The sequence below is a fragment of the Orbicella faveolata genome, unplaced genomic scaffold, assembly GCF_042242905.1.
Source record: "Orbicella faveolata isolate gen_17 unplaced genomic scaffold, um_ofav_v1 contig_2, whole genome shotgun sequence".
Classification (NCBI taxonomy): Eukaryota; Metazoa; Cnidaria; class Anthozoa; order Scleractinia; family Merulinidae; genus Orbicella; species Orbicella faveolata.
Window position 1 is genome coordinate 2,978,094 of NW_028301547.1, and position 26,234 is coordinate 3,004,327.

Here is a 26,234-nt window from a genome sequence, read left to right on the forward strand (position 1 = left end):
TTTGTTCCCCTTGAGAGATTTTTTGCCCTTGAAACTCAAGAGAATGGATATATCGAGTGCCGCACAGTGAAAAAAAAAACGACAAACGTTTGCTACATCTATTCCCCTCAAAAACCCTCGAAAGCAAACAAAAGAAATTACTTTAAATGCTCAAGCGAAAAAAATAGGCATCGCCACTTGCAAATTGAGTTATGGAACAATATTAATTCTTCGGGTGCTGCGCTCAATACGATTTTTTTTCCGGAAATGTCCGTAGATCAAGTTTCGCATGCATAGAGTACTTAACGAAATACCCTGAAACTAAAAGCAAACTACAGTATTTTTTCAAAAAAGTGGCATCTTTTATTAGCTTGATAGAAAGATAACGGTACAGAGCAAAATTATTTACCAGCTAAAAAGAGAGTGCCTGCTTTTTAAACACATCAAATTCAGTTGACGCCAGGAGACGTGAAATACCAATTCAGCATCCAAAATGGACGAAAATATCTGTCCGCACCTCACAACAGTAGATACTACATTAAACGGCTTTTTTTATCGCCCGTGAAAATGCAAATTCCAAAAGCAGTTCACTAGGACTGGATTTTAGGGAGCAGTTACCATTTTTAATTTTTTTTTTTATCGTCTGGTGAGAAAAGAAAAGCACGCGAGATATAAAAATCTGATTTACGTGCGGTCATTTTCTCTTGAACTTTCGCTTCATCCTCGACGACGTTGAGAGCGGAATGGGCAGGGGCAACTGCTCGCAATTAACAGTTTTTATTCGTAAACGACTTCGCAAATCATTTCTGAAAGCCTCATGCAACGAGAAAGTGCAAGGTTCCTACTATCCAGCAGTAATTAGCCAACACATAAACATGTGACTTTTTTTTGCTCTGAATTAACTTGTACAAGCCAAATTTTTAAAAGCCTCAAGTATGCGGCGAAGAACTACGCACACTTGTTAACATGACTTCAGTGAGAACCAGAACTATCTGTTGCTATGGTAACTAATTAATGCAAAGGAGTGTGTCTAAATAAATAACAATCCTTCCCAGGCCAGGTCACGAAGGACACGTCAATCAAAACACCAGACTCGTCTGCTATTGCTTCATCCGAAGTTTTCCTCCAAAAGAAAACCTCAACTTTGTTGGCATTCCTGAGGTTTGTCACCATCCTGGAAAACAAGAGATCCCAGATTGAAATTGTAACTGTTAATAATAGATAGACTTAAACAAGTGAGACTTGTGCAAGACTGTTTATGACGAGATTTAGCATTTTGTAAACCTAATGTTTGTCTCACTGCTAAGCTTGTCAACATAAGGAATAACATTTGCTTAGCATGTTTTATGTAAAAATTCTAACAATCAATTCAGGAGCTTTTGAAGATGACCAATAGTACATGTTGACATGAAACTGGCTAATTTCACCACGAAGCCTTGGTTTTGAAATTCTCATCGTAAAATTTATCATGAACAAATTCCCAAAGCAACAAAGATGAAAAGAATACCCAAGTGAAGACAACACGAAGGTGTCAGAAGTTTGGGAAATTTTCACGCAAACGAGGCTTGGAGGTGAATTTTGAGCATGTGTAACCGTAAGATCTACTCAGGCTTTGAAAGACTCCCTCTTGATTAGCAGCATGGTTCCCAGTGTTATATCCTGAGTTATACTACATGAAGTAGGACTCTGCTCTATCGTGTGTTGTATTACATGAAGTAGGACGCCTAAAATAAATCATTCCATTTGTTCCATGTATTCGTCGGTCTTAACGCCCAGTTCCCTCGTACCAAACACACAGAGAACAAAGATGTAGTATTAAAACTGTCTGTTCATTGGCAGGAAGGTTCGCAATCCACCTCAATCTTTCAAACTTATAACCATCCTCCAACTTTTTTGTACTTCTAATCACCCTCCTTTTGACAATTTCTAACCTGAACTAACCATTATTTTGAGGTTTCATTCATCTATAGGTAAGGCGTGAAATTAACTGGACGTTTTGACTTACCGGGGGTGGCTGATAATCTGGGTCATCATCTTCTTCTTCATCACCCTCTGCATCCTGAAAAGAAAAAATGACGACTTACTGGTTGATAACACTCACTGATAATACGGGAAAGATCATTATTTTTTACGGGGGATTAGGGCAATTTCCAAAAATAAAGTTCCTGCACAGTAAAAACAGCTGAAAAAAAAAAACATGCAAGAGGAGGCATGGGAAAAAAAGGTTGAGCAAGTGCTTTCTAATATCATTATTTTGATTTTTGATGTTACAAAACTTTTGCACCAGCTATTGCCTACTAGAACAAACTGCACAACCACTTTTTTTGGAAACTGCAAAGGTGAGGAAAAAATTTAATGCCTCAGAAAATTGCCCAACTCCCCCCCCAAAAAAAGAAAAATTCAACATTATATAAGCAACTTGTGACATGCACTCTGGAAACAGTCCGTTATTGGTCTAGTTGGAGTAAAATAATGTTACGTGGCCTGCACGAGTCTTCTGTGGTATTAACTATGATCAGTCTATTTGGGTTTCAATAATTTACCTCATCTTCTTCTGGTTCCTCCTCTTCCTCTTCAAACTAAAATAACAACAAACGGTAGTTATCTTTACAGAGAAAACCAATCAAGGAGAAAGGTGTGAGAGAAACTCTTGAGACTTCGAACAACTCGGAAGTCAATTGTAGCAATGTGCAAAAAACAAAAACTTCAAAAGGCTGTTTTCCTAAAGTCTGGCGTCATGAAATAGAGGTGGTGTTTAGCAATAAATTCCCACTGACATCTTCAAGGACTCAAGAAAAAGAAGAAGAAAATAAAATAAAAAAAGAGAAATAACCAGGTGGGATGAAACGTAAAAACATGGAAGATAAGGAGGTTAATATTATGTTTATACAAGATTGAAACTGGACAAAAGAAGTTCAACAAAGAATGTCTAACCTCATCTTCAAGAGCTTCCCCAGTAAAGTACAAAACAGCCTGCAGGAGTAAATTCAGCACTTCATTAACAATCTGCTTATAATCTGGGCTCGATTTCCAGCCGCTGTTCGGGAAACAAGCCAGCGCTCCTCAAAATAAACATTGTGGAAATTGCTTGCTGACTAGAAAAGGATGCAGATACAATGCCAAGAGCTACATCTCGTTTGACTGTGACTGACAATCTAACTCTTGACATGTATTTACAAAACAATAATTGAAAAAGAGCAGGTGTTGGAATTGGCGAACACAAAGAATCATAACGTTCTTAACATCTTGATTTCCAAAACAAAAAAGCCACTTTTTAATTGACTATTTGGATCAACAGCTTTTACGTCTTTGTCACACTATATCCTGTTTACCTTATTCAAAGCAAAATGAAGGTACCTAATTGAACCCAAACTGAAAAGAAGATTTACTGATACGCAGAGTAAACAAGATAAAGATAAGATATTTTAATACCTTTGGAATAACTCTTTCCCTAAAGAAGTGACCAATTTCAAAGTCGGCTGATAATAGAGCCTCTGTCTCTTCATCCTGCAAAAAAAGTTTGTTTTCACTGGCTGAGTGAAACAAAATAAGTGAAAAATGTTTTTTCTCACACACCGCTGGGGTCTGGGTATAGGACATGTGACCTGTGGGGTGGGCAGTTGTTTCTGTTGTGTCTGCCAATGCTGACTTTCCTGCTCACCCACCTGAATATTTTAAGATTTTATAAAATGCAGCAGTCAGCTTGACATGGCTACCAGTGGTGTGTGAGAAATGAAGTTGTTGACTGTATCAAGAACATATAATTTATTTTTGTAATTGTAATTCTGTCATCAGAAGAAGAAAAAACACCAGTCACCAATGGGAGTTAAATCCATGACCTTCCCTACACCTGTTGAATACTCTAACCACAGAGCCACTCTACAGATAGAGAAAACATACGTTTAAAATCAGCCTGCATAGCAGGGGGCTTCATCGACTTTTTTTGCTCTTGCTCCAACTTTTGCACAGCCAGAATGCCAAAAAGCTCTTTCTTAAAGAACACTTGCTACGCAGCATCACCATCTTTCTTTTTCTCTCCACACAGGATGCTATGATTTAATGAACATAACTAGTAGCAGTATGCAGAATGTGCGGCTTAGTTCACCATGAGTCATGTAGCTCAGAGGTCGGAGAATCTCATCTTGAGTGCCACTGGGGACTCAGTTTTTTTTCTGGCTGGGTCTCACGCTTGCGACTACTGAATTTACATCTTTTGGAGCAACTGATTGGATGTTCTTAAACTCTCAAATGCAAGGCCGTAAACCAAATACATAATAGTGATTAAAGTTTCTCACCATGTCAGCTTCATCCTCAGGAACTACCAAAAAATTAAATAATTATTAATATGTCGAAAAAAAAAACATTAATTAAACAAAAATATATTAACAGGAATGAATTAACTACTTTTTAACATAATTTAATATAATTTATGTAACAAAAGATCATAATTAATTCATCAAGTTTACACAAAGACCATAACCTGTTTGGACATCTGACCTTAACAAGTATACTAGATTTTTACAATTTTATTTCTCTGTTTTATCCTTAGTTTTAGTTTCAATTGAGAAGATATGTCAAACACTCAAGACAGTGTTTGACCGTGTTTCCCAACACCTCCAAGTATGATTGTTGCACCCTATTGGTATCATCAGTAGTTTGTCAAGTTCCCTTAAAAGTTCACTCTTTCCCATAACTCCTTAGTGGAGAAGTCTGAACACTGTGAAAAATGTCCAGTGTATTCATTGCCCTGGCCAGCGCTGATGAATCCACACTTCTTGATGTATGAGAGGAGTTAATTTATGATATCGATATTAATTACTGACCTTCAGGAGGGGCAAAGAAATTAAAGAAGGAATCATTTTTTATGGTCTTGCTGACAAATCTTGTCTGCCCTCTGCCTCCAGAGCCTGTGCAAAAAAAATATCGGCCATTAAATAAAATTTCAGTAAAGTAAAAGCAATTAAAAGTATTTTGAGTGAAATTTAGTAAATGAAAATGATGCCTACACAACTGAAAATTTTGCATTTGTTTACAGTTGTACCAGTTCTAACAAAATATCACAAATAAACTGGTTTTAATTACTCCCTATAGCTTTCACCCATTTTCTTTTCAAATTTAGAATAGATTCTTACCCTTTTTCTTCTGTTTTTTCTTTACAACTTTCTGTGTAACATTTTTCCCTTTCTTCCATTCAATATGACAACTAAAAAAATAAAGCACAACATGTTACTCCAAGTTACCGGTATATCAAAATCATATTACAACAGTATAATGCGTACCGTAGGGTGTGAGATCCTGCCTCATGAATGTCAGAACTTAACAACGTACATGAATCTGTAATATTAGGGAAGTATGAACAAGCACTTATTCCAGCAGAATGGGAAACTAGTCTATCACAAGCTGTGCACCAATGTCTTGGTACATGTAGGTCACCCTGCTAATTTAAGTTTCCAATAATTGTATCGCTAGAGGATAAAGGTTCTGTGAGAGTTAACAGGTCATTTCTGAGTTGCCTTTTGCCTCTGTGTCTGAAGGAGTGTTTGTGCAAAGCAGTTCATAAGAAAATGTGTTCTGCCTACTGGTTCCTTTTCATGTGAATCAAAGTGACTTCATACGAAAGGTTTTGCACAAGGAGTTGTCTTGATTCAGAGGCACAAGGTAACTTGGAAATGGCCTATTGTCTTGGCCACAACCACAACACAAACCCAGACAGGATTTAAAATGAAAACTCTCAATTCAGAATATTGATTAGGTCACCCTTAAAAGCCAGCTGCGCTGGATAGGGTTTCACTTTCAAATGCAGCAAAAATACAATGAACCTCCAAAAATATGATAATACATTAAATAAATACCCTGAGGTGCTGATTATCTCTGGCCCCTCAAATGAAAATGGATCATCTTCATCTGGTTCACATTTCATTTTATAACTCTTGGTCAAAACCTAAAACAAAGAAATGCCAGTGTCAAGTGCAAAATATTTTCACCACAAAACACAAATGTTTGCCCACAGACAAGATATTAATCTTCAGACCTAATCTATTACTCAGTGTTTTTCAACGAGTAACAAAATAATAAAGTAACAAAATACTCCAAAGAAGGGTAGTCTTACTTACACTGTTTGTAAAGTAGGGATTTGGTGAAAAATGGAATTCCAGCACAAAACCCTGAAAAATAGAAACAAATCATTCACACATATATTTTTTACAACTTCTTTGACCATTCTACCATGAGAGGGATCCATGGTGCAATACCAAAAAACATATTCAACATAAACTTCAGGGAAAGTCAATTATGTCTTGCCTTGTGATTACAGAACAAAAGCACATCTCTGTCAGATTGTCTAAATTTTCATCAAGAATTTTCACTGGTTACAAGGGTAGCCTTCCTTCACAACTACAATTATATGCCTTTGACAAAAAAAGGCTGTCTAAAGTTGTTCATAAATTATAAAATGGTAATTACATTACTTGAATTTAAAACTTGTAACAGTACTACAAACCATTGGGGTAGGTTGAGGGTACTGTGTTGTGTCCACATTACTGTCCGGCCCAGTGAAGATTACTCTGATATCAAGAAGATGCTTTAAAATTGGTTCATCGTGTTCCTGAACAAGGACAGATAATTACGTAAACATGATTACCTTACATATGAAATACGAATCACCTTTTAATGTATAGATTAAGCCAAGCCTCAAAGCAGAGCTACTATACAATAAATTAACCTGGCTTGAGCCTGCAATCTAATCAATAACCAGTTCCAGATCAGTGGTCAACTTAAAAAAAAATGCGGTTTCGATGAGCTCTAAAACTGAGCCCATAATATGGTCAAGTGATGCTCATATCAAATATGCACACTGCAAACCTTGGCTGCGTGTCTCAGTTGACCTATTAGCTGGAGTATCATAGCCATGTTGTGCGATGTCCTCATCATTTTTCATCATTGGAGTGCGCACAAGCCTGTGATCCACGTCGCTAGCCATGTTAACCATGAAAAAAGAGTTGCATGGTTTTCTATTTTTATGCATGCATGTGGTTCTGTTCCTATAGTTATGGTGTTTCGCTTGGTGGCCTGGAGCTTGGCTTAAAGGTGGAATTAAATGAGCTATGTATACTTTTAATAGTACTCGTCTGAGTCTGAGAATTTAGTGAAAGACAACATTCCCCAGTTGATTAATTTTGATATTCTTATCAACCATCTGCTTGCCAATGTAATGATACTGAAAGGAGGAAATAAGATGCTGATCACACTTGGGAATAAAAGGGCTGAACAACTAAAACAACACAGACCTGGATCATGTCTGCTAACATGTCAACATTCTTCAGAGCTGTCAACCAAAACTCTGGAATGCCTTTAGCATCATCTGATTTATATAGAAACAACAACAACAATAACAAAAATAAATGGTACATTTTCACTAATAATAAAACTTATTTTGAAATAGGTCTTCTTCAGATCACATTCCTTTGTGTTCCTTACAGTTTCTCACAACTAGTATACCCACTGTAAACAATTTCAGTCAAGACTGAGCTTTCAAAGCATGTTAAGTTCTCAGTAGGTGGGTGTTTGATTCTTGAGCATTTGATCAAACATCATTACAAGTAAGCAACTATCTAGCCTAAACCTGGATTTAGGTGCAAAACCTCTGCAATCAACTGAATTTATGATATCCAAATGGCTTGAAACCTGGCAAGGGTTGGCAAACAAAAGTTAAAAGTGCAAGTCAAGCAAAATCTAATTGATCAGAACACTATGCTAATTAAACTCCTTTATGGCCAGGATGTTAAACGTTTCAACTAATCTGCACCTGTGAGTTCTGATGTTTCAAGCTTCTCTTCGTCATCTATTGTAGCTTTTTCTTTCACTTCATCCTGCCGGGGAGAGAGATTTTTGTCCAGCTGAAATATTTACAAACCTCGATGTAAAGTTCTAGAGTGTATCCATCATGAGAGAATGTGCATGACACTGTTTTGATGATTTTTGGATGACTTTTTAGAGGAGTCGTGCAAATAAGTCTGCAGTGCATTGTGAGAACCATTTTGAGAATCTTGTTATGTGTCAATCAATAAGTGAACCAGGGGTAATGTAACAAGGAATACAATTCTCATATAAACAAACAACCAGCCTGTCAGACAGCCAGTCAGACAAACAAGCAGACAAAGACGGGTAGACAGACAGACAGCCAGTCAGACAGATAGACAGACAGATAGCAAGCCAGCCAGACAGCCAGTCAGCCCGTCAGCCAGCCAGCCAGACAGCAATCCAGCCAGTAAGCCACACAGCAATCTACACATCAATCCAGACAGACAGACACAGAAAGACAGATTGATAGATCGATACACTGATAGACAGAGAAACACAGTGGGTTCTTTTTGAGCACCTCTCCATATAATGGACAGTAATATTAATAATAATAATAATAATAATAATAATATTATTATTATTATTATTACATATTTCATCAAACTAGTGAGAGCAAACTTCAATCCAAATAGGAAAGTTTTCTAAATTACAGTTAATAACCAGCAAATCAGTAAACTTACAGACAGTTGTGTCACGTCCTCCTCTCCTTTTTCCTCTTTGTCTTCATTGTTGTCATCTTCTTCATCACTTTGCCACTGACATTCCTCGTCAGTAGGTTCAACTTGTCCATTTATAATGTTTCGACGCTACAAGGAAACCAGTTACGAAATTGAGAGATCAACTCAAAAGTTTTCTTTTATTTCACGATGCCCCACTTCTCTAAGTGATTCAAAAGTTAAATGTCCTACCCTGTTATATCATAACATTACACGAAGACTAGAAAATTTTATAAGTTACCTTTTCAAATAATGGCTTGAACTTTTCAGCAAATTCACACTCAAGAGCATGTACTCGCTCATAGAACAAGCCCTCCACTTTACAGCATTCAACCTGCATGTATCAAATAAAAGAAAATTGATTTTACTGTAAAATTGTCACAAGGGATGCAAGTCTGCAGATAGCATGTGGGGCTATAACACAAGTATGAAGCATACAAATAACTAAAACAAAACAGTATTGAAAGGATGAAAGTCTAAGAACACTGTTCCTATCATGACATGGGATACACTTCACATAGTCCACCGAAAGAGGGGATTTCACTGACATGCACTGCAGACTGAGCTAGTTGCCGCTGTTTGTCAGCAATGTGGCATCCACTTATTGACTCTCCTGACATTTTTGCCCTTTTTTGAGGTAATAATATCTGCTTTTAGGACTCCTTGTTAAAGGTTATGCCCCAGCATTATCACATTTTACCAGCAATTCACTGTGTCACTTATTTCATAGACTCCTTACATGGGTGATGAGAGGGACTGTGAAAGAGTCTTGGTCAAAAACACACCATACACTATGGTCATGAGCCAGGCTGAAATCTTAGATCTCTGCAGCTAAGTGCACAGATGTTGGACTAACAAATAGATGTCCAAATAAATAAATAAATAAATAAATAATTCAGGAAAACTTCAGAAACATGTATATCAAGAAACCAACCTGTATATTTTTTAATGCCTTTATCCTTCTTTTCACTGGCTTTGGTAAACTTAAGATCAATGAAAAAGCATAAGGTACACGTTACTTTTTTACAAAGAAAAAATAAATAAACATGGAAGCAATAATGTTATTACTGCTATGTTTATTTATTTTTTCTTATCTCTTTCCATATGTCTCAAGACTTTTAAACAAGAGGTCTGGATTTTAAATACTCAGAAAAATTAAATCAAATATTTATAAGGCACAGAAACAATCTACCACGATTTTTCACTAAAAATGAGAATATAAGTTTGAATGTTGGGCAATTAATCACAAAGGAAGATGTATTAAATGAACTGACTACACAAGAAAATTAATAACGAACATGGGCCTGAAAATACTCTAGAAATACAAATGAAGACTTGAAAAGTTAGAGTTGCTCTCAGCTATGCATTGACGTCTATCATGCTCTCCAAATTTTTGCATGCATCCATAACTAGATAGACACCTACTATACACAGAGCCAGTTCTTAATTCCACCTTCAAATCACATAAAAATAAATTTTTGGAACAGCTGAACCTCGGGTAATGGACACATCTGCAGGCAGACATCTCTTGTAAACAGCCTTTGCTCGTGTTTCCAGCAACATACTTGTCAACAATTTATTTTGAACTTCCCATAAACAGACACCTCTCCTAAATAGAAAAGGGCTTTCTGGTTCCAAGGTTGGACACTTAGAGGAAGTTCTACCGTATTACACTTTGGTATGATCACCAGCTACTGTTCAGTGACTGGACACGAGAGAAATCAAGCCTATACTATACTAGACAGTTGCCTTACTTCTGTATGTAACCAGACTGCTGTCCAACAAGCCTGTTGAGACCTCCCTATAAGCAAAAAAAAAATGCACAATTATTTTGATTCTAAGATTATTCAAAATTTGTCACTGTGTTTTGAAAGTTATAATTATTTGTTTGTAGAAGCGCAGAGTTTTCACCCAATTGCCGTAAACTGGGTTAAAGATTTTTCTAAAAGTGCACTTGGGCGGTAACTGGTAACCAAGTTAGAGTGTAAGAGACTGTTGGTGGTGAAATTTTAACTGTTTATATTTTTGATGGAAACAGATGTCCATAAACATGTGAACAGAAGCATTAATTAACACTCTGCTTGAGCAACACTGAAAACAATTTTACTAAACACAACATTGCAAATTGGCGTGTGAATACATGTACAAAGAACACATTCAAGCTATATGAGAATATCATGCGGCTTCAGTCTAGGTTTTCTCCCAGAAACCATCAATTCAAGAACAGGTGAAAGGCTGGATTTTGAAGGTACAATAAAATCACCATTATTATTTTTTTACTGACAGGAACAGATGTTGACAAAATGAAAACAGTCATTCAATATCTCTGTTATTATAATTATAGCTGGTAATAGGGCCTGTGCAAGTAAATTTATGACTTGGATGTTATAAATTCACTTGGCTGGGGAATATATTCTACCATTCACAATGGGAAATTACAGACAGACACAGACATTTATAACAGCTGTTACATCCTCACAGTTTGTAATCCTGCAGAAGTCTTTGCTCAGAATTAACCTTTTTTCCTTTGTACCAATGACAGCAGCCAGCAATTAAAACTCTACTACTTACATGTACTTTCTTGTAAGTGTGGGATTTAACAAATTATTACACCAAACTTTAATCAGAGGACCAAAACTAAACTCAACCTGTCCAATCACATTGCTCTACTGCAGGAATATTTGGCATTACTTTTCCAATCACTGCACTGGGCACTGTCCTGAATGATCCCACAAACAACTATTGGAGGTTTTCTTGTAGTTTTATGTCTTATCTCCTCTATAAGACATTCTAAATTTTAGGAAGCCTGTCACAGTGTCTAATTAGTTAAAAGCCCAACTATGGTTTGGACACAAATTATTTTGGAGGACACAAAGTTCTCTTTGCAATATTATGCATCCACTAAAATAAGTATGCATGATAATTATCCAAGGTATCCATGATGTTTATTGCAATCTATTGATAACATATTAGATTCGAAAACAATGTTTCAGTTAGGATATTATAGATATCATCTGGACTGACAAACCTGCAATGCTGCTAAGAGCTGAGGATTTTGCATAAGCTGGGCTTGCACTGTGTCATCTAAAACAAGAAAACATGGATTTTGAGAGCATTACAGCCACAACATGATAAGAGAGCAAGGTTTACTGGAATGAATGATTCAGACAGAAGGGAAATTTTAAAGATAGGTTCCCTTAAAGTTTTCAAGTACCAATTTACACACTTGGGTAGTGTGAGACAACATAAGAGAAAGTATCTTGTCAAAAAGCATATCACATTGACCCTGGTTAAATTCAGAGTGACATCAACCAACTGACAACTTTACCTCCCCCTTGCTAAAAACATTGTCAATATTGATGAGCTTGTGAAAGGTGCCTTAGGGATGGTGGAGCCAAGATATGAGCCTCGAGCAGAGTATGCTCGTATCCATGGCAACCCTGCGAGCGGCAACCGCCAGACACTGTCACACTGACAAAGCACATTAAAGGCACAAATGGCACTCAAGGCGAACTGCATGTTCTCACACAGTTGGCAAGCAAAACACGTAAGCCCTGCAAAAACCCATATGAGACACCAACGTGCATGATCGCTCTGAGAAACTGCTTGGCTCGACTCAAACTTTGCCTAAATTACATTTAGCCACATCACAAAGTAAGCTCAGTATTCTACTGTCACTTACTTGGGGGTGAGCTACCCATTTGATCTCCTTCACTGCCAGACAGATCTTCCTGTGTGGGGTCTGACATTATGGTGCTATTGACAGAAGGCCACCAGGATGTTAAAAATTATGAAGTGGACAGATGTCCCGTAAAATTAAGCCAAAAACAACTGAAACCTTTTTTTAACATTCGATAAATAGCTAGCTCGTCACATTTAATCAGATGTAATAAGAGGCAAATAACAAAACTAAAGATAACAAAATAATGTCCAGGAGCATAGAAGGAAATCCACTTCAAACATAAATATAGCCTGGACATTTGACTTGTTGTTGATCCATATACAAATCTCTCAGCTATTTTTAGATATTTTAAACTGAACGGACATGAAAACAGTTAACTTGTAACAGATTTTCATCTCATCCTGCACAAGCAGTGTCGCAAATGAACAAAGTTTCAACTGAAAGTGATAAAATGACAAATTCAAGGCTTCGTGTAAAATTAAAATACTCAAATTATCCGCTATTTGCTTAGTCCTTTTGCAAGAGACTTAAACACAAACAGACTACTTCAGGAAATTGGTTGAAACTTTTTTCCACCTCGATTACATAAACTTATAAGTCAACTTTCATAAGCTGATATGTACAGTACAAGTCTTAAACATTTTGAAAGAGGATGGCAAAATAAGTAACTATAGATCTAGAGAGTGAATTCCAAACAAATTTAACCCATGGAGGCAATGATTGACTTTTTAGAAAATCAAACTGCCTACCATGAAAATAAACTAACGTGTTACGATGTTGAAAATATCCAACGCTAACAGTGAAGGTACAAGAAGACAGCAAGAGGATCTTGAACATTCGGTACACTTTTACGACCGCCTAAACTACAACAGATATGAGGTCCGGGGGCTAGATATTTCGTTTCTACGCTGACAAGTAGTTAAAATAAGAAGTTAACTTATCATCACGGCTTACCTTCTTGGGGTATGAAGTACCTAGGTCACAATTTCCTCCGATTTTCGCAGAGTAATCCCGGCAAAACCACGAGGTGAAGAAATCCCCCGCGCCAGCGATGCAATTAAATATTCGGCCAGCGCTAAAAATGGACCGGTTTCGGGATGGTTGGATTCTTCCCGCGGGTGGAAACGCCAGTATCTCCCAGTTATCATATATCTTTTTACAATAACTATCTAATTTCTCGCGCGCTGATTGGGTCATGTTTATCATCAATAAGAGTACAGACGGATAAAATTTTAATTTATGCAAGCTTTCAAGTTCAACTTTCAGCTGTCAAACTGTCAATTTTTTAACCAATGAGATTGTATGGACTTTTTTAAGTAGCCAATCAAAAAGCGAGAAAAGCTATTGACAATGTTCGCGTCATTTAGAATAAAATTCACATATCTTTGTTTACGGCAAGCTTATGGCGTCTTTTCCCCTCATTTATTTCCGGCATTTGACCATTTTGGGGTCTTGTTATTGTAAAAAACAAATTGATGTCGGTTTTTTATGCGTCTGTCCTCTTATTGATGATAGATTTCGTCATAACATTGTCAAAGTTTACTGCAGAACCACTTTTACAATGTTATGACGCAATTTATCATTAATAAGAGGACAGACGCATAAAAAACTGACGCCAATTTGTTAAATGTTCCATCTGCAATATTTATTTATTTATTTATTTATTTATTTACAGTGTCCCCAATTAGCACAACAGTGCAAAATACATTTGACGCTTGAATAAAGTTATTTATTTATTTTATTTTATTTTTATATCCGTGTTTCGTAGTGAAAACCCAGGTGAAATCAGAACGGAAATTGTGATCGTCAGCACCTAGTCCATGGATTGTGTTTCTAAAACAGGAAAAACTGATTGAGAAAATTTTGTCTTATGATTCAGTCATAATTTTATCCCGGTCTAGTACTCGTTTATGTCTTCGCCCACGCACTAAACATACGCGGCCTGCAAGTCTGCACGACAGTGGACCCTCCTCACGTATTTGCTCTACTGATCCTCACGCCACGCAGTTCATTTCCCTCGTCCGTCCCCTCCCTGGACTATCAGATAAGAGAACCAATGAAAAACGTCGGTCCAGGCCTAGGCCGATTCCTATTTATACGCGTTTCACAAACTTCTGCATATTGTGATAAGGTGTGTTTCACTGTTGTGCGTTCATTTCTCCAGACCTTGAGCATAAACAGGTATGTCATCTACATTTTAGAGTATCCTAAAGTTTACTACAACATTTCTAAACATTTGTTTCAATTCCGAGCCCAAAAGTAGTGTTTGACATGACACTGAACAGTGAAATTACTACACCCTCACTACACAGTGCCCGATGACAATGGCGTATAAAAGAGATCAAGCTTAGATTAGTAGCCTCTATTTACTTGTGCTGTGGCTTCATAGATTAGTTTTTTAGAAAAGTCTTACGTATAATTTTGTATTGATAGAGACCTTTAGAGGCATTTACCCCTAAAACTTAGAGAAGGGAAATAGTGTTCTTCGTATTTGAGGATGTAAATTTCGTGATCAGCATAAGACTGTAAAGTAGGGTTTGACATTCGTGTGGTTGTCATTCGAGATCAGCTGTCTGTAGCAGGTTTCGGTTTTGTTTTGCACTCAAGGCGGGCGAATCCCTTAATTCTTTCTTAAAGAATGCTCTTACTACTTGTTTTCAATATTAAGGTGTGGGACAGACATTGTGTATACAACCCGCTTACATCTTGCGTGAATAGAAAGTACGGTGACTAAGACAATCGACGCTAGCAGACAGTGACGAGTTGTTACCGGGTTACGGGTAGAAAATTCGAGCACGAATGCTTTCCTTATTTATAAGCTTGTTGTTTATGTGGAAAAAACAAAACAATTGTGCATGTTTTTCAATGTTGTAAGGCGAGATTACAGAAATTCGGTAGACTTCATGTCTCTGGTAGGCTATAAAATACTGCATTACAAAAAGTTTATTTTTGGGAGTGAAGTAAGCGAACTTACCAACTTGCGCACATTTGCACTGTAGCTTCAGGATATACCTGTAGTGCAAAACTCATTTATGACTACTTTGAAACTTGTTAAAAAAAATTCAGCAGCTGAAGAAATCAATAAAAATAGCTTGTATTTACTCTAGGATTCTAAAAATTAAGAAAACTCTAGAATTTTTAATGTGGAATGTTTATCACATGTGTGATGGTTTAACCCATATCAAGTTTCAAGATCAACTAAATAAATATTGGAATAATTCATTGCTTAGTTGTAAACAGATGTATTTTGTCCATGTTTGCACCACTTTCAAAATGGTCAAATTTTTGTTATCCTTGGGAAAAACTTTTGTTATGAATTATTTGTTAGCTGTGATGCTAGATCTCATGGTTTGAGTGACTTTTCCTCTTTGATTCTAAGAATTTAATTTGATGCATGTGGTTTAATTTAAATGTATTAGGAGGAATAATTCTCTGTGATGATAAAATTATTGAACATTGAACCTCGTACTCTGATCTGAGTTTCTTCTTTGTTTTTTCCACTATGCATGATTTACATGGAGGAAACTTGAATAAATTTTGTGCATACTATTTATGTGGCAAACTGTTGATCAATGCATTCTGACAAAGTGCCACATTCAACTTTTTTCCCTGGACACGAGGTGTCCATGTATTTTCTGTTTTCAATTTTAAGTAAAGCCAATATCACTCATAATTGATGTCTTCAGATAATGTTATTATGCATCTGTATAATTTAACCGTTTTGGGTTGGGCACCGTGGCTAAAATCTTGGCCCTTGCACTAGTTCACAGAGCAACCTAGATTTTTCTAGTTTAGGTGTGACAAATTTAATATTGGTTAGCAGTAGTCATTGATAATATTTATCTGGTTGAATGTTGTGTGGGTATTACAGGTTTCCTAACACATTTTTGTAATGACAGGTGAAGAATAATATGGAAGGAGGTGCGAAAATTATCAAGTTTTTGGTTGTCTTCTTCAACTTCCTTTTCTTTGTAAGTGAATTTGTCCTTGATATGTTAAACTTTAAAAAGTAAAGATACGATTTATAATTTTGTTGGATAACATTTCTCTTATTCGGTGATTGAAAAGCGGCGGTGTTTCTCAACCAAAAATGAAACAAAATAAAATCAAGCAGTGGACATTGTACTTGATTTTGTCAGTGGCTCAAAATTTACTGCCAAGCATTGAACAGAGGAACATTTTCTCAAATGTTTGCTTGTGCTTTTGAGCTTAACTGTTTTTAAATTCATTTATGATAAAATTTTCAAATTTATCCTTGGAAGACAAGGCTTGAGGATAACCTTTTTTTAAAATTCTGATGTAAAGATGCCCAAGAGCTATTTGCAGTTTGCTGCTGGCAGCACCCATTCAGTGGTTACCAAAGTCATGTTTCAACTTGAAATTTATAATTGACAAGTTTACAAAGTGTGTAATTTAGTTTTGGGCCCAAGTTGCCTATGTACTGCTGCACAGACTATTCTGGCTTCTTTTGCTTAAAGCAACTGGGAGAAATGCTTTTTCTGGCCACTTCAGGTACATGTAATGTACTAGTCCCTTGTTATCTCTTAGCTAGCATTTTAAGGGATGTCCTTCCCTATTACTTATCTATACTCCTGGGTGGCAAAATATACTTTAAGAGGAAAGTGCAGGGATGTAGCTAAGGAAACACTAACGTGGTTCATTAACAAGCCAAGCCTGCTTTTCTGACGTACTTGTGAATTTTCAGCCTGTTAAAAGCTATGTTACAGTTGCTGAAATTTAAGCCAGCAGCCAGCTCTTCACTAGATCCTTGAAAGTGTCTTTCCCAAGAAAATAATGCAAAGACTCTGGTTGGGGTTTAATCTGAGACTTCTTTATCTAGAGTCTAACACATTTTAAACAATTATGTCACCACACCTGCCTCATGTCTTAGATTTAATTTGAGCTGCAATCTCTGTGTTTAGGTTTTTGGCTGTGTGCTGATCGGAGTTGGAGCCTGGGTTCTTATTGAATATGGAGACTATGTCACCATAGAGTCTGTGCCAAATGCATCAGCATCCAAGGTTATGATTGCCGCTGGAGTCCTCGTTGCAATTATTTCATTCCTTGGGTGCTGTGGTGCCTGGAAGGAGAACAGATGCATGCTTGTCATTGTAAGTTTGGATTTTATTTCCACAATAAAGCATGGTCAGCATTTTCACCAAATTGAATATTCTCACTGAGTTTTTGGCCACCGAGATCTTGTCAAGTTTCTTGGTTTAAAAACTTGTGTCACATCTTTTGTCATCCAATCAGAAGTGAAACCAAAACCAATGGTCACTTGTTGACAAGTATTTTCCTGCACTTCCCAAGCTACATGTATTTGCTTCAAGTTTAGATTAGCTGAATGGATACCAGGGCTATCTGTAGATTTTCGTGCCGACCAAGGAATTTTCCTTTCTTACTTGCCTGATGGGCCAGGGCCCAGGCAAAATTGCCAGCCAACTAAATAAGAAAAAGGTTAACTGAGACTTTCTCGGGCAAGCAAAATATTTTAAGAACTGCTTGTATTAAGGGCAAGCTGGAATTCAAGTTTTTTTTTACGCCCTGGATAGTCTTTGACGCTGGTAACCCTAACCCTAACCCTCACCCAATTGACAACTGCACTAAACAACAGGGGAGTAGCTAAGGGGAGGTCCTGGGGTGCCCATGTCCTCCCTTTTGTAAGCCTTTTTTAAACAAACAACCTACAACAGGTGGCAAAAGATACATGACAGTCTGGTGAGTACCCTCACTTTGAGACAGTGTGACCCCTCGCCCCTCCCCCTTGAAAAATCCTGACTATGCCCGTGAAGAAAATGTCAGAGAAAACTCAACAGTTGATAATGTTACCTTTATTCCTCTGCAGTTCTTTATTTGCCTCTTTGTAATCCTTGGCCTTGAAATTGCTGCTGGTGTTTTGGGATATGTGAAACGCAACGAGGTTTGTGTAAATTTACCTTCATTTTTGTTGCACATAAATAAGATGGTAGAAGGAACCTTCCCTATATAAAATCACCTTTCCTCTTATTCACTAGCTACTTATAGTAATCTTTCATGTTTCAGGTACTTTATCGTGTGCCTTTGTAAATACAGTTCCCTGACTCTCTGGGTGTAAGGAAAGAAAAACATGAACATCTTTGTTATCACCAGACTTGCAGTGCTGTTCAAAATTGAGTCAATACCTTACAGAGCAGTCTGTACCCTTTTGACTTGCACATTTGTTCCACTGTCAGGTTGTACTTGAATGCAAGTGTCATATAGAAAATCCTTTTTGCTTTAAAAGTGTGACATTCTGAACTAAAGGTGTCGAATGAAAACAATGTTAGAGAAACTTTGTTCAAGCTTGATTTTATCATTCAAGATGAAGCCAAGAAATTTAGAGGCAGAAAAAGTCCAAAATTTCAAAAACATGTGGTTTTGCCTTCAGGGTGTTCAAGTTTTAATTATTCACTGTAATAAAAGCATAATTTGAATATTAGTTTTGCTGATGGCTTAGCAGCTTTACTGGAAAACTTGAATATCCAACTTCTGAGTGATACTATACATTCATTTATCATTTTGTTTACTGAAGTCTTGAAAGCTGCATTGTAATTGAAGGGGTGAGTGCAAAACCATGCTAAGTGACGATTTGGGTGAAAAAAAAATTTTCGCGAAAGGGCTTGAATTTTTGCATGTGGTCTTCAATGTAATAGAAAAACGTGGTCCTGTATTTTTGTCGCTGGTTTTTGCTTTGTTTATAAAGACGCCGCTAGGAAAACCGAGTGGTTTTTCTGCATACACAATATCTCGAAAACGAAGCGAAGCTTAGCAGAAAAACTACGGGACATTGTTAAACATACCTAAACAAAACTGCATGCGAAATTTGGAACATTTTCGACAAAGTTCACTTTTGATTAAAATACCTAGCGCCCTTTTCCTGCCGAGGTCTTCAAATAAACGAAGCTGGGCCTTTGTTATGATAAACAGAGCCGATCTTTTGTTATAATAGCCAAGCCAAGCCTTTGTTATAAGTGGAAGTCTCGCCTCGGTTTATCATAACAAAGGATCGGCCCGCCGCGTCCGCAAGGACTTTGATTTCACTTAGAAAGCAGCAAAATGTCAATTTCACGCAACATATAAGCTCAAAAATGTTGATGTTAGGTCAAAAAAGGTTTAAATGTTGATTTCACATTAACGCGTGATAGCAAGGATGTTGGTTTCACTTAGAAACCAGCAAAATGTCAATGTCATGCAGCGTGTACACTCAATGATGTTGATTTCAGGTCTAAATAGGTTAAAATGTTGATTTGACGTTAACACGTGACAGCAAGGAGGTTGATTTCACTTAGAAACCAACAACATGTCAATTTCACGCAGCGCATAAGCTCAATGATGTTGATTTCAGGTGTAAATAGGTTAAAATGTTGATTTCATGTTAATGCGTGACGGCAAGGATGTTGGTTTCACTTAGAAACCAGCAAAATGTCAATTTCACGTAGCACATAAGCTCAATGATGTTGATTTCAGGTCTATTAAAATAGGTTAAAATGTTGATTTCACGTTAATGCGTGACGGCAAGGATGTTGGTTTCACTTAGAAACCAGCAAAATGTCAATGTCACGCAGCGCATACAGTCAATGATGTTGATTTCAGGTCTAAATAGGTTAAAATGTTGATTTCACGTTAATGCGTGACGGTAAGGATGTTGGTTTCACTTAGAAACCAGCAAAATGTCAATTTCACGTAGCACATAAGCTCAATGATGTTAATTTCAGGTCTAAATACGTTAAAATGTTGATTTCACATTAACGCTTGATGGCAAGGATGCTAGTTTCATTTAGAAAACAGCAAAATGGTAATTTCACGCAACTTATAAGCTCAATGATGTTGATTTCACGTGAAAATGTGCTATAAATAGGGCTGACAGATTAACAGATTAACCCTTCTCCGCAACGTACGGGTCTCCATACATCTGCATGTCCGCTGATCCCAGAAGCTCAAAACACTACAGATCATGCCGATTTGAAATAAAATCAACGCAACCTGGATCACAGATCTATGTTACAATTGATCGCTACTTGTTGGCCATTCTTATGTTTAAACAATCTAGTTACCAGTTCGAGAAACGTCCGCAGAATGTGATCACAATGCATGCTGGGAAGGGTCTTTACACCTCGTGCGCGGGAAAACATTGCGGTCGATACAAGACAAATTTTATAAGTCTAAAACCAGTTCTCGCTTTCCAAACTTTGACGCTAGCAATGCTTGGCAAATGGGTCACGACTCACAGAGGGTATTTTTCTTGGGCAAGAACTGCTCTTGGACTTTGCTGCCTGGCTCGATCTGACTTCGAACGCCGATAACACGATTACAGTATATCAGCTGCCTTCGAAGTTTCAGAACACATTTTGATTCTTTAAAACGTGCTGATGACTTACGGGTTTATCGAGACTTTATGATGTCTCTCAACCACCAGGCAGGCATGCAAGGTACTTTAAAACAATGCTTAAGATATTAGTTGACAGAGCTCTAATGCGGCACATCTGTTTTTTGTGCGATGAATTTCGTTTGACGCTCGATCGATTCACGTGTTGTGCTCACGTCACAATAACCAACGTAAACAATCTGTTCCCAGATTTCTGCTCTATATATGCTGTGAGATTTGATTTTGACTCCATACACTATAAACAGTCTGCCTGTTTGCTGATCAACAAATAAACTCCTAAAGACATGGCTAGGAAAAGCCAAGTATTTTTGCATACGTTATAACTCGAAAACGAAGCAAAAACCAGGGACAAAAATACAGGGCTGCATTTTTCTATTACATTGAAGACCACATGCAAAAATTCAAGCCCTTTCGCGAAAATTTTTTTTTTCACCCAAATCGTCACTTAGCATGGTTTTGCACTCACCCCTTCAATTGTTGCCGTTATAAAATAGTGTTTTTCTTTTCTAGGTTGATGACATCGTGGATAGGGATGTTCAGAGTGAACTCCAACAAAAATATGGTGAAGAGGGAAACGAGGGAACCACCAAAGGATTTGACAAACTGCAAGAATCGGTTGGAAATGGAAAATTGTAGTTTCTATCATCACAGTACTCCTCATACACTTATTTATTTCAGCAGAAAAAAATGTCAGCTTAACAAACTCGCTACATCAATTAATTTTCCTTTAAAAACTTCAGCAAGTTCATAAATAGCTTGGAAGTACTTCTCCTGTTTGGCAATATAGCACCTAACACTTCTTCAGAAATTGATAAACCTCATTCACAAACAAGTCTGGTCAATTTTAATTAAAACAGTCACAAGGGCCTGAAACTGCAAGATGATTTTGCAGGTGAAAATTATCATTTGAGAATTGGGCAAGTCAGCAATGAAACAAAAAGTTAACAAAATTTCACTTCAAGGGAATCCAGTGAGCACAATTTGAAGTTTCATCTCCATGGGCAATTCACTTGCAAGCACTGACCATTTGGGGAAGTGATTCTTGGCACTAAAAGATACACCAGTCACAAAACAAACCTTTGGCAATGGCATTTTGCAATCGTGGATGGCCAACTCGTCATTTTGCTTGAAATTTTCTAGTCCTTGTTTTCTCTTTCCCTGAGATGTTTTGTAAGAATCACAGTTTTTTCGTTGTTGCCTAATGGTCACTAGGGGGGGATTCCCATATGAAAAGGGTCGGGATGCTTGTTGGAAAATTTGAATTAAACCCCTAATTACCACCCGCTGTTCAGGAAAGGGGCCCACACTAGTAGAGCGGACTCGAGAGAGCGGCAGAAATTGAGCCCAGAAATGGAAATAAGAGCCTTTTTTAAATTATTGTTTCTTTGAGTGCACCCTAAAAGATACTTTGACAGCTAAAATAGTGGTGTTTCATCATAACACTGTAAGTGAGACCAGAATCCTTGATTTATACCCGTAAGTGAGACAATGATCACCCCCAAACTTTTGGAATCTCCCACCCCCACCCCCCATCCCCACTAGGTACAAATCACAGTTTTTCTGTTGTTGCTCAATTTAAGCCCACCAGACTAAACTTTACTTTTTTATTTGCTTAGGAAAAATGCTGTGGCTGGTTAAATTATGAGGATTGGTGGACTTCACGTTTCACTAACGGAAGTCACTACAAATACCCAGACAGTTGCTGCAAAACAGTCAAAGAAGGCTGTGGAATGTTGCCAGACGGGAGCGAAGTTGGCAATTTTATAAACACAGAGGTATGCAAAAATTTACCACTCAAAGATATGTTATTTGAGGATGAAGAATGGGTATCTTTTATTCAGATGAACTAATACCATTGAAGCATTTATAGACATCATATCCCAGGGCTCAAAATAAAATCAAAGCTTTTCACATGAATTTGTTGGCCTTTTTTGTCAAGGATGTGTTTTTGCCAGCTAAAGAGGAAGCCAACAATGCTGTTAATTTCAGCCACCTTGCATTGGGAACAACATGTAATGTAGAAGTCACATTCTATGGATCTTTCTCAATATTTTAAGAGAAATTGGTTTACTTTCCTCTCTTTGTTTGCTTTGTGATAATATCCAGGCATTAACAAATCAAATGGATTTCTGATTATTTTTCATACTTGTTGCCTAGCATGTGACTTGTTTCTACCCTGAATGCATTGTTCTAGAAAGAGGGAGTTTCAATTCCCCCTCCTCCCCCCCGCTCCCTGCAATCCTTCTGGAAATTCCATTTTTTTTTTCCTCATACTTTCCTTGCTTGTGAAACCCCCTCCCACCTTGGAATTTCCAGAAATGCTCCTTGGGGTGGGTATGGATATTTTCTGAAACCACACAGTGGAAAGTTTATTAAATTCTTGCGGGAGAAAGGGTAAAGCAAACTTTTACTTATTTAGAAATTCTACTTGACAGCTGTCTTGTTCTTGTTACAGTGATGTCAAAATGACTAAATCCACTAAAAATTTCAAATCAAAAACAAAAGTAGAGAAGTTTCCCGAAAGATCTGCGACATGAAAGGCTGCAGGCAAGAACATTCCCTGGATTTTTCGGCCATTTTCAAAAGTGCTTTAAAATTGCTGAATTTTGGCATGTGGGCTTCATTTTACCTGAGAAACATTGCCCTGAAGATTTTTTCGCTGGTTTGCTCTTCATTTGCAAAAAACTTGATTTTCCTAACGGCATCTTTTGGAGATCTTTTATTTAATGAAAAACGAAAGAAATCTTTTGTTTTGCTGAACAATGAAGTCACTGAAGCATTGCATTTGCCACCAGTGGTTCAGACCGATACAAGTTTTATATTTGTGTAGAGTGATGCAGTTCACAAGGCCACATCTTAGGTTAAAAAAAATTACCTGAAGGTGATTTTCTGTCACTATGTATTTAAAAAGAAAACTTAATTACAGAATTAATTTCTCAGTGAGTATTTTCTTTTTTTGCAAATTGCACCAAATCTGTGTGATTTATCTAATTTTCAGGGTTGCAAGGAAAAGCTGAAGACTCTTCTTAAGGATGCACTGTATGTTGTTGGTGCCATTGGTGTCACTATTGTTGTCATCCAGGTTAGATCAAATAACGGTTTCTCTTTACAACATCAGTGTACTGCCAAGAAGACAGGCTGGGAGAATAACGAAAGTGATCAAGTGGGAGAAATTATCTTGATATACATATTTATGTGTACCACCAAAATCTCGAAACTCTCATTAAAATCAATGTGCGGTAATAATTCAGTAACAAGTCCTTGTGTAAAACTTGTCATATAAAAATAACTTGGATTTGCACAACAATGACTGTGCTAGGGAAGTTTATTTTAATATGAATAGTTTGGCGCAAAGACCCATTTTGAAATAGAGGCAAAGATATTTAAGGACCTCTGTTACGGTTTGCACATCTTGAAAAGTTTAGCCTTAATTTTTCATGTTTGTCCTTTGGAATCCATGTTAATGTTCTCCATCATTAACCATCCTTGTTCCTTTATGATTTGAGATTATCTCTGTGCTGTTTTTCTATTTTAGTTAACTATTATGTTCAGGTTTCCTTCAGTCAATTCAAAGGTAATTTTGAAGGTGGCCAAAATAACTAATACCGTGACTGAGCTCCTTTAAATGAAAAAACGGCTATGAATGTGATGCGACTCACTGAAGATTCTAGCCAGCATGGAGGATGGATGGTGTTTAGAGTGGAATGTCACAATGTTGTAAACCATATTGTCTTGTCTCTTCAGATCTTGGGAATGATATTTGCCTTGGTCTTGATTTGTAAGATTGGAAGTGAAGGGACTTATGCTTAGCATGGAGCACACAAACATCTCTGCTTTAAAACAACAAAGTAAGTCACTATATTATAATTCTATCTTGTCTTAAAAAGAAAGGTTTGTGGAAGTTTTAAAAAAGTTATATCTGTCTTTTTTTCTCCTTAGCTGCTGAGAGTGCTTTTCACCTTCATCTTTATTTGCAAAATTGGGCAGTCTTAAGACTTCAATATCACTGAGGAACCAAATGTTAATTTCATCAATCTGGTTATAGTTTCCTAAATTAATAACTGCTTTTAGTTTCTTCACTGGAGTGGTTTTTATATGACTTTCAAAAACAATTTCACCCTGTTTTATTTGATTCTGTATTTGCATATCTCCCCTAAAAAGGTTTTGGAAGGTCATGCAACAGTCACATCCAGTTTGTTAAGTTCTATGTTGTCAGTTACATCACGTTTTCTATCTTTGCTGCGAGCTAGTAGACACATTTCCCAAGTTTGACACCTTATATTAATGTTCACATTTCGTGTCTCAACTTGTGTTCTGATTGGTTAATGTCATTTCTTTCATCCTTTGTGACTGGCTACTGGCTTATTTCAAACAGTCATCATAAAACCTCTCCATTAAGCACTGGAGTCTTCATCATTTATATGTAAAAAGAAGTTAGGTTTTGTTTCTATTTTGCACCTTTATTAGTGAGATTACGCACTGAACTCTGGTAGGCCAAATTCATTCAGGTACCACTCTATCCCTCTCTCCTGTTGTGTTGCTCTGGAAAATATCTAACCCTCCCCCTCCATGTAAGGTTTCATGGTTTGACCCTACCCCTCTGGCCATGGGATAGTTATGGATATTTTCTGGAACTGCACATTGTTTGGGTCATTGAGCAACTGCCTTGCATGATGATTCAATTGTCTAGTTTGTGTGTAGCTGTGCATTGCATCAGCCCTTGAGTACAATCTTTGATTTGATAAATCTGAAACATTGCTAACTTGGTCTATTTGGCCATTTTTTCGTTTGCATGTTTTAAAGGGGCCATGACACATTATGTGAAAGTGGTTTTGATTTGAACATTTATTCAGCACTGTCTATTATTAGTATATCTACAAGGTGTCTCTTTGTCTGCTAATACTTAATTGAAATAATTACAAAAAAAAAACAGCCAAATAGTATCAGAGATGGTCATGATTCAACTAAATTGTGCTTGACCAACTTTTTCGAGATGTTGCCTTGGTGATGTGGAACCTTTAATTTGGGCGAGCAAACTTGTTTTTAATCATGATAATAAATATACAATATACTTAGTCCATTTTAAGAAATCCTTTGTTCCTATATGCGCGAGCTGATTTGATGGCAAATGAAGAATAAGTATCTGGTCTTTATTTCCAAGAGATAGAAGACCGGGTGACAAGGCTTAGCAGTTTGGAATTGGACATTTCAGCTCTGTGTCAAAACGAGTGTTCATGTGAAACCATTCATTTGAAATGTGTTTGATCTGCATGTTCATTTTCATGGAAATCAAACTTGTTTTCATAAGGAAAGTTTTGCACGAAGGCTCGCGTTGAAACAGAGGCAAAACTAAAGGCACCTTGGAAATGGTTCCATGTATTTAATCAACAATCGTTCTACTTTTTCATCAACTACCAAGTATAGGTAAATGGGAAATAATAGTAAATCAAGAAGTGTGAAATATTTTAGTCGCTTTTCTTGTTGGTGAGCTTTGCAGCAATTGCATTTATACTGTCTAGTAATTTGTTCTAGTTTTGTAACACGTTAGCATAAGGGTTCGTATTGGTAATAAATTTGTGCGAAAGAACTTGGT

At 37.0% G+C, this 26,234-nt stretch overlaps 2 protein-coding genes across 3 annotated transcripts; one reads left to right on the top strand and one right to left on the bottom strand.

Moving 5' to 3' along the window:
* Positions 1-319: 319 nt before the first annotated feature.
* LOC110058467 (nucleosome assembly protein 1-like 4) lies at positions 320-13,329 on the bottom strand. 2 transcript variants are annotated; one of them, XM_089289026.1, is made up of 20 exons: positions 13,192-13,329; positions 12,238-12,311; positions 11,584-11,639; positions 10,310-10,356; positions 9,490-9,538; positions 8,797-8,889; positions 8,520-8,645; positions 7,784-7,847; positions 7,266-7,339; positions 6,479-6,583; positions 6,093-6,143; positions 5,832-5,920; positions 5,112-5,182; positions 4,803-4,886; positions 4,275-4,297; positions 3,412-3,486; positions 2,914-2,952; positions 2,523-2,558; positions 1,985-2,038; positions 320-1,153 (listed from the first exon to the last, which is right to left on the bottom strand). In XM_089289026.1, exons 2-20 carry the CDS (start codon positions 12,302-12,304, stop codon positions 1,118-1,120), a joined length of 1,239 nt encoding a protein of 412 aa, XP_089145152.1. In that variant the 5' UTR covers positions 12,305-12,311; positions 13,192-13,329; the 3' UTR covers positions 320-1,117. The 2 variants fall into 2 exon arrangements, with proteins under 2 accessions (XP_089145152.1, XP_089145151.1); XM_089289025.1 differs by having other exon boundaries at positions 7,784-7,874.
* Positions 13,330-14,312: 983 nt separating this feature from the next.
* LOC110058463 (tetraspanin-4-like) lies at positions 14,313-26,228 on the top strand. Its single transcript, XM_089288809.1, has 9 exons — positions 14,313-14,418; positions 16,137-16,208; positions 17,160-17,348; positions 18,083-18,157; positions 21,152-21,256; positions 22,258-22,416; positions 23,640-23,723; positions 24,386-24,489; positions 24,581-26,228. Exons 2-8 carry the CDS (start codon positions 16,149-16,151, stop codon positions 24,449-24,451), a joined length of 738 nt encoding a protein of 245 aa, XP_089144935.1. The 5' UTR covers positions 14,313-14,418; positions 16,137-16,148; the 3' UTR covers positions 24,452-24,489; positions 24,581-26,228.
* Positions 26,229-26,234: the final 6 nt, after the last annotated feature.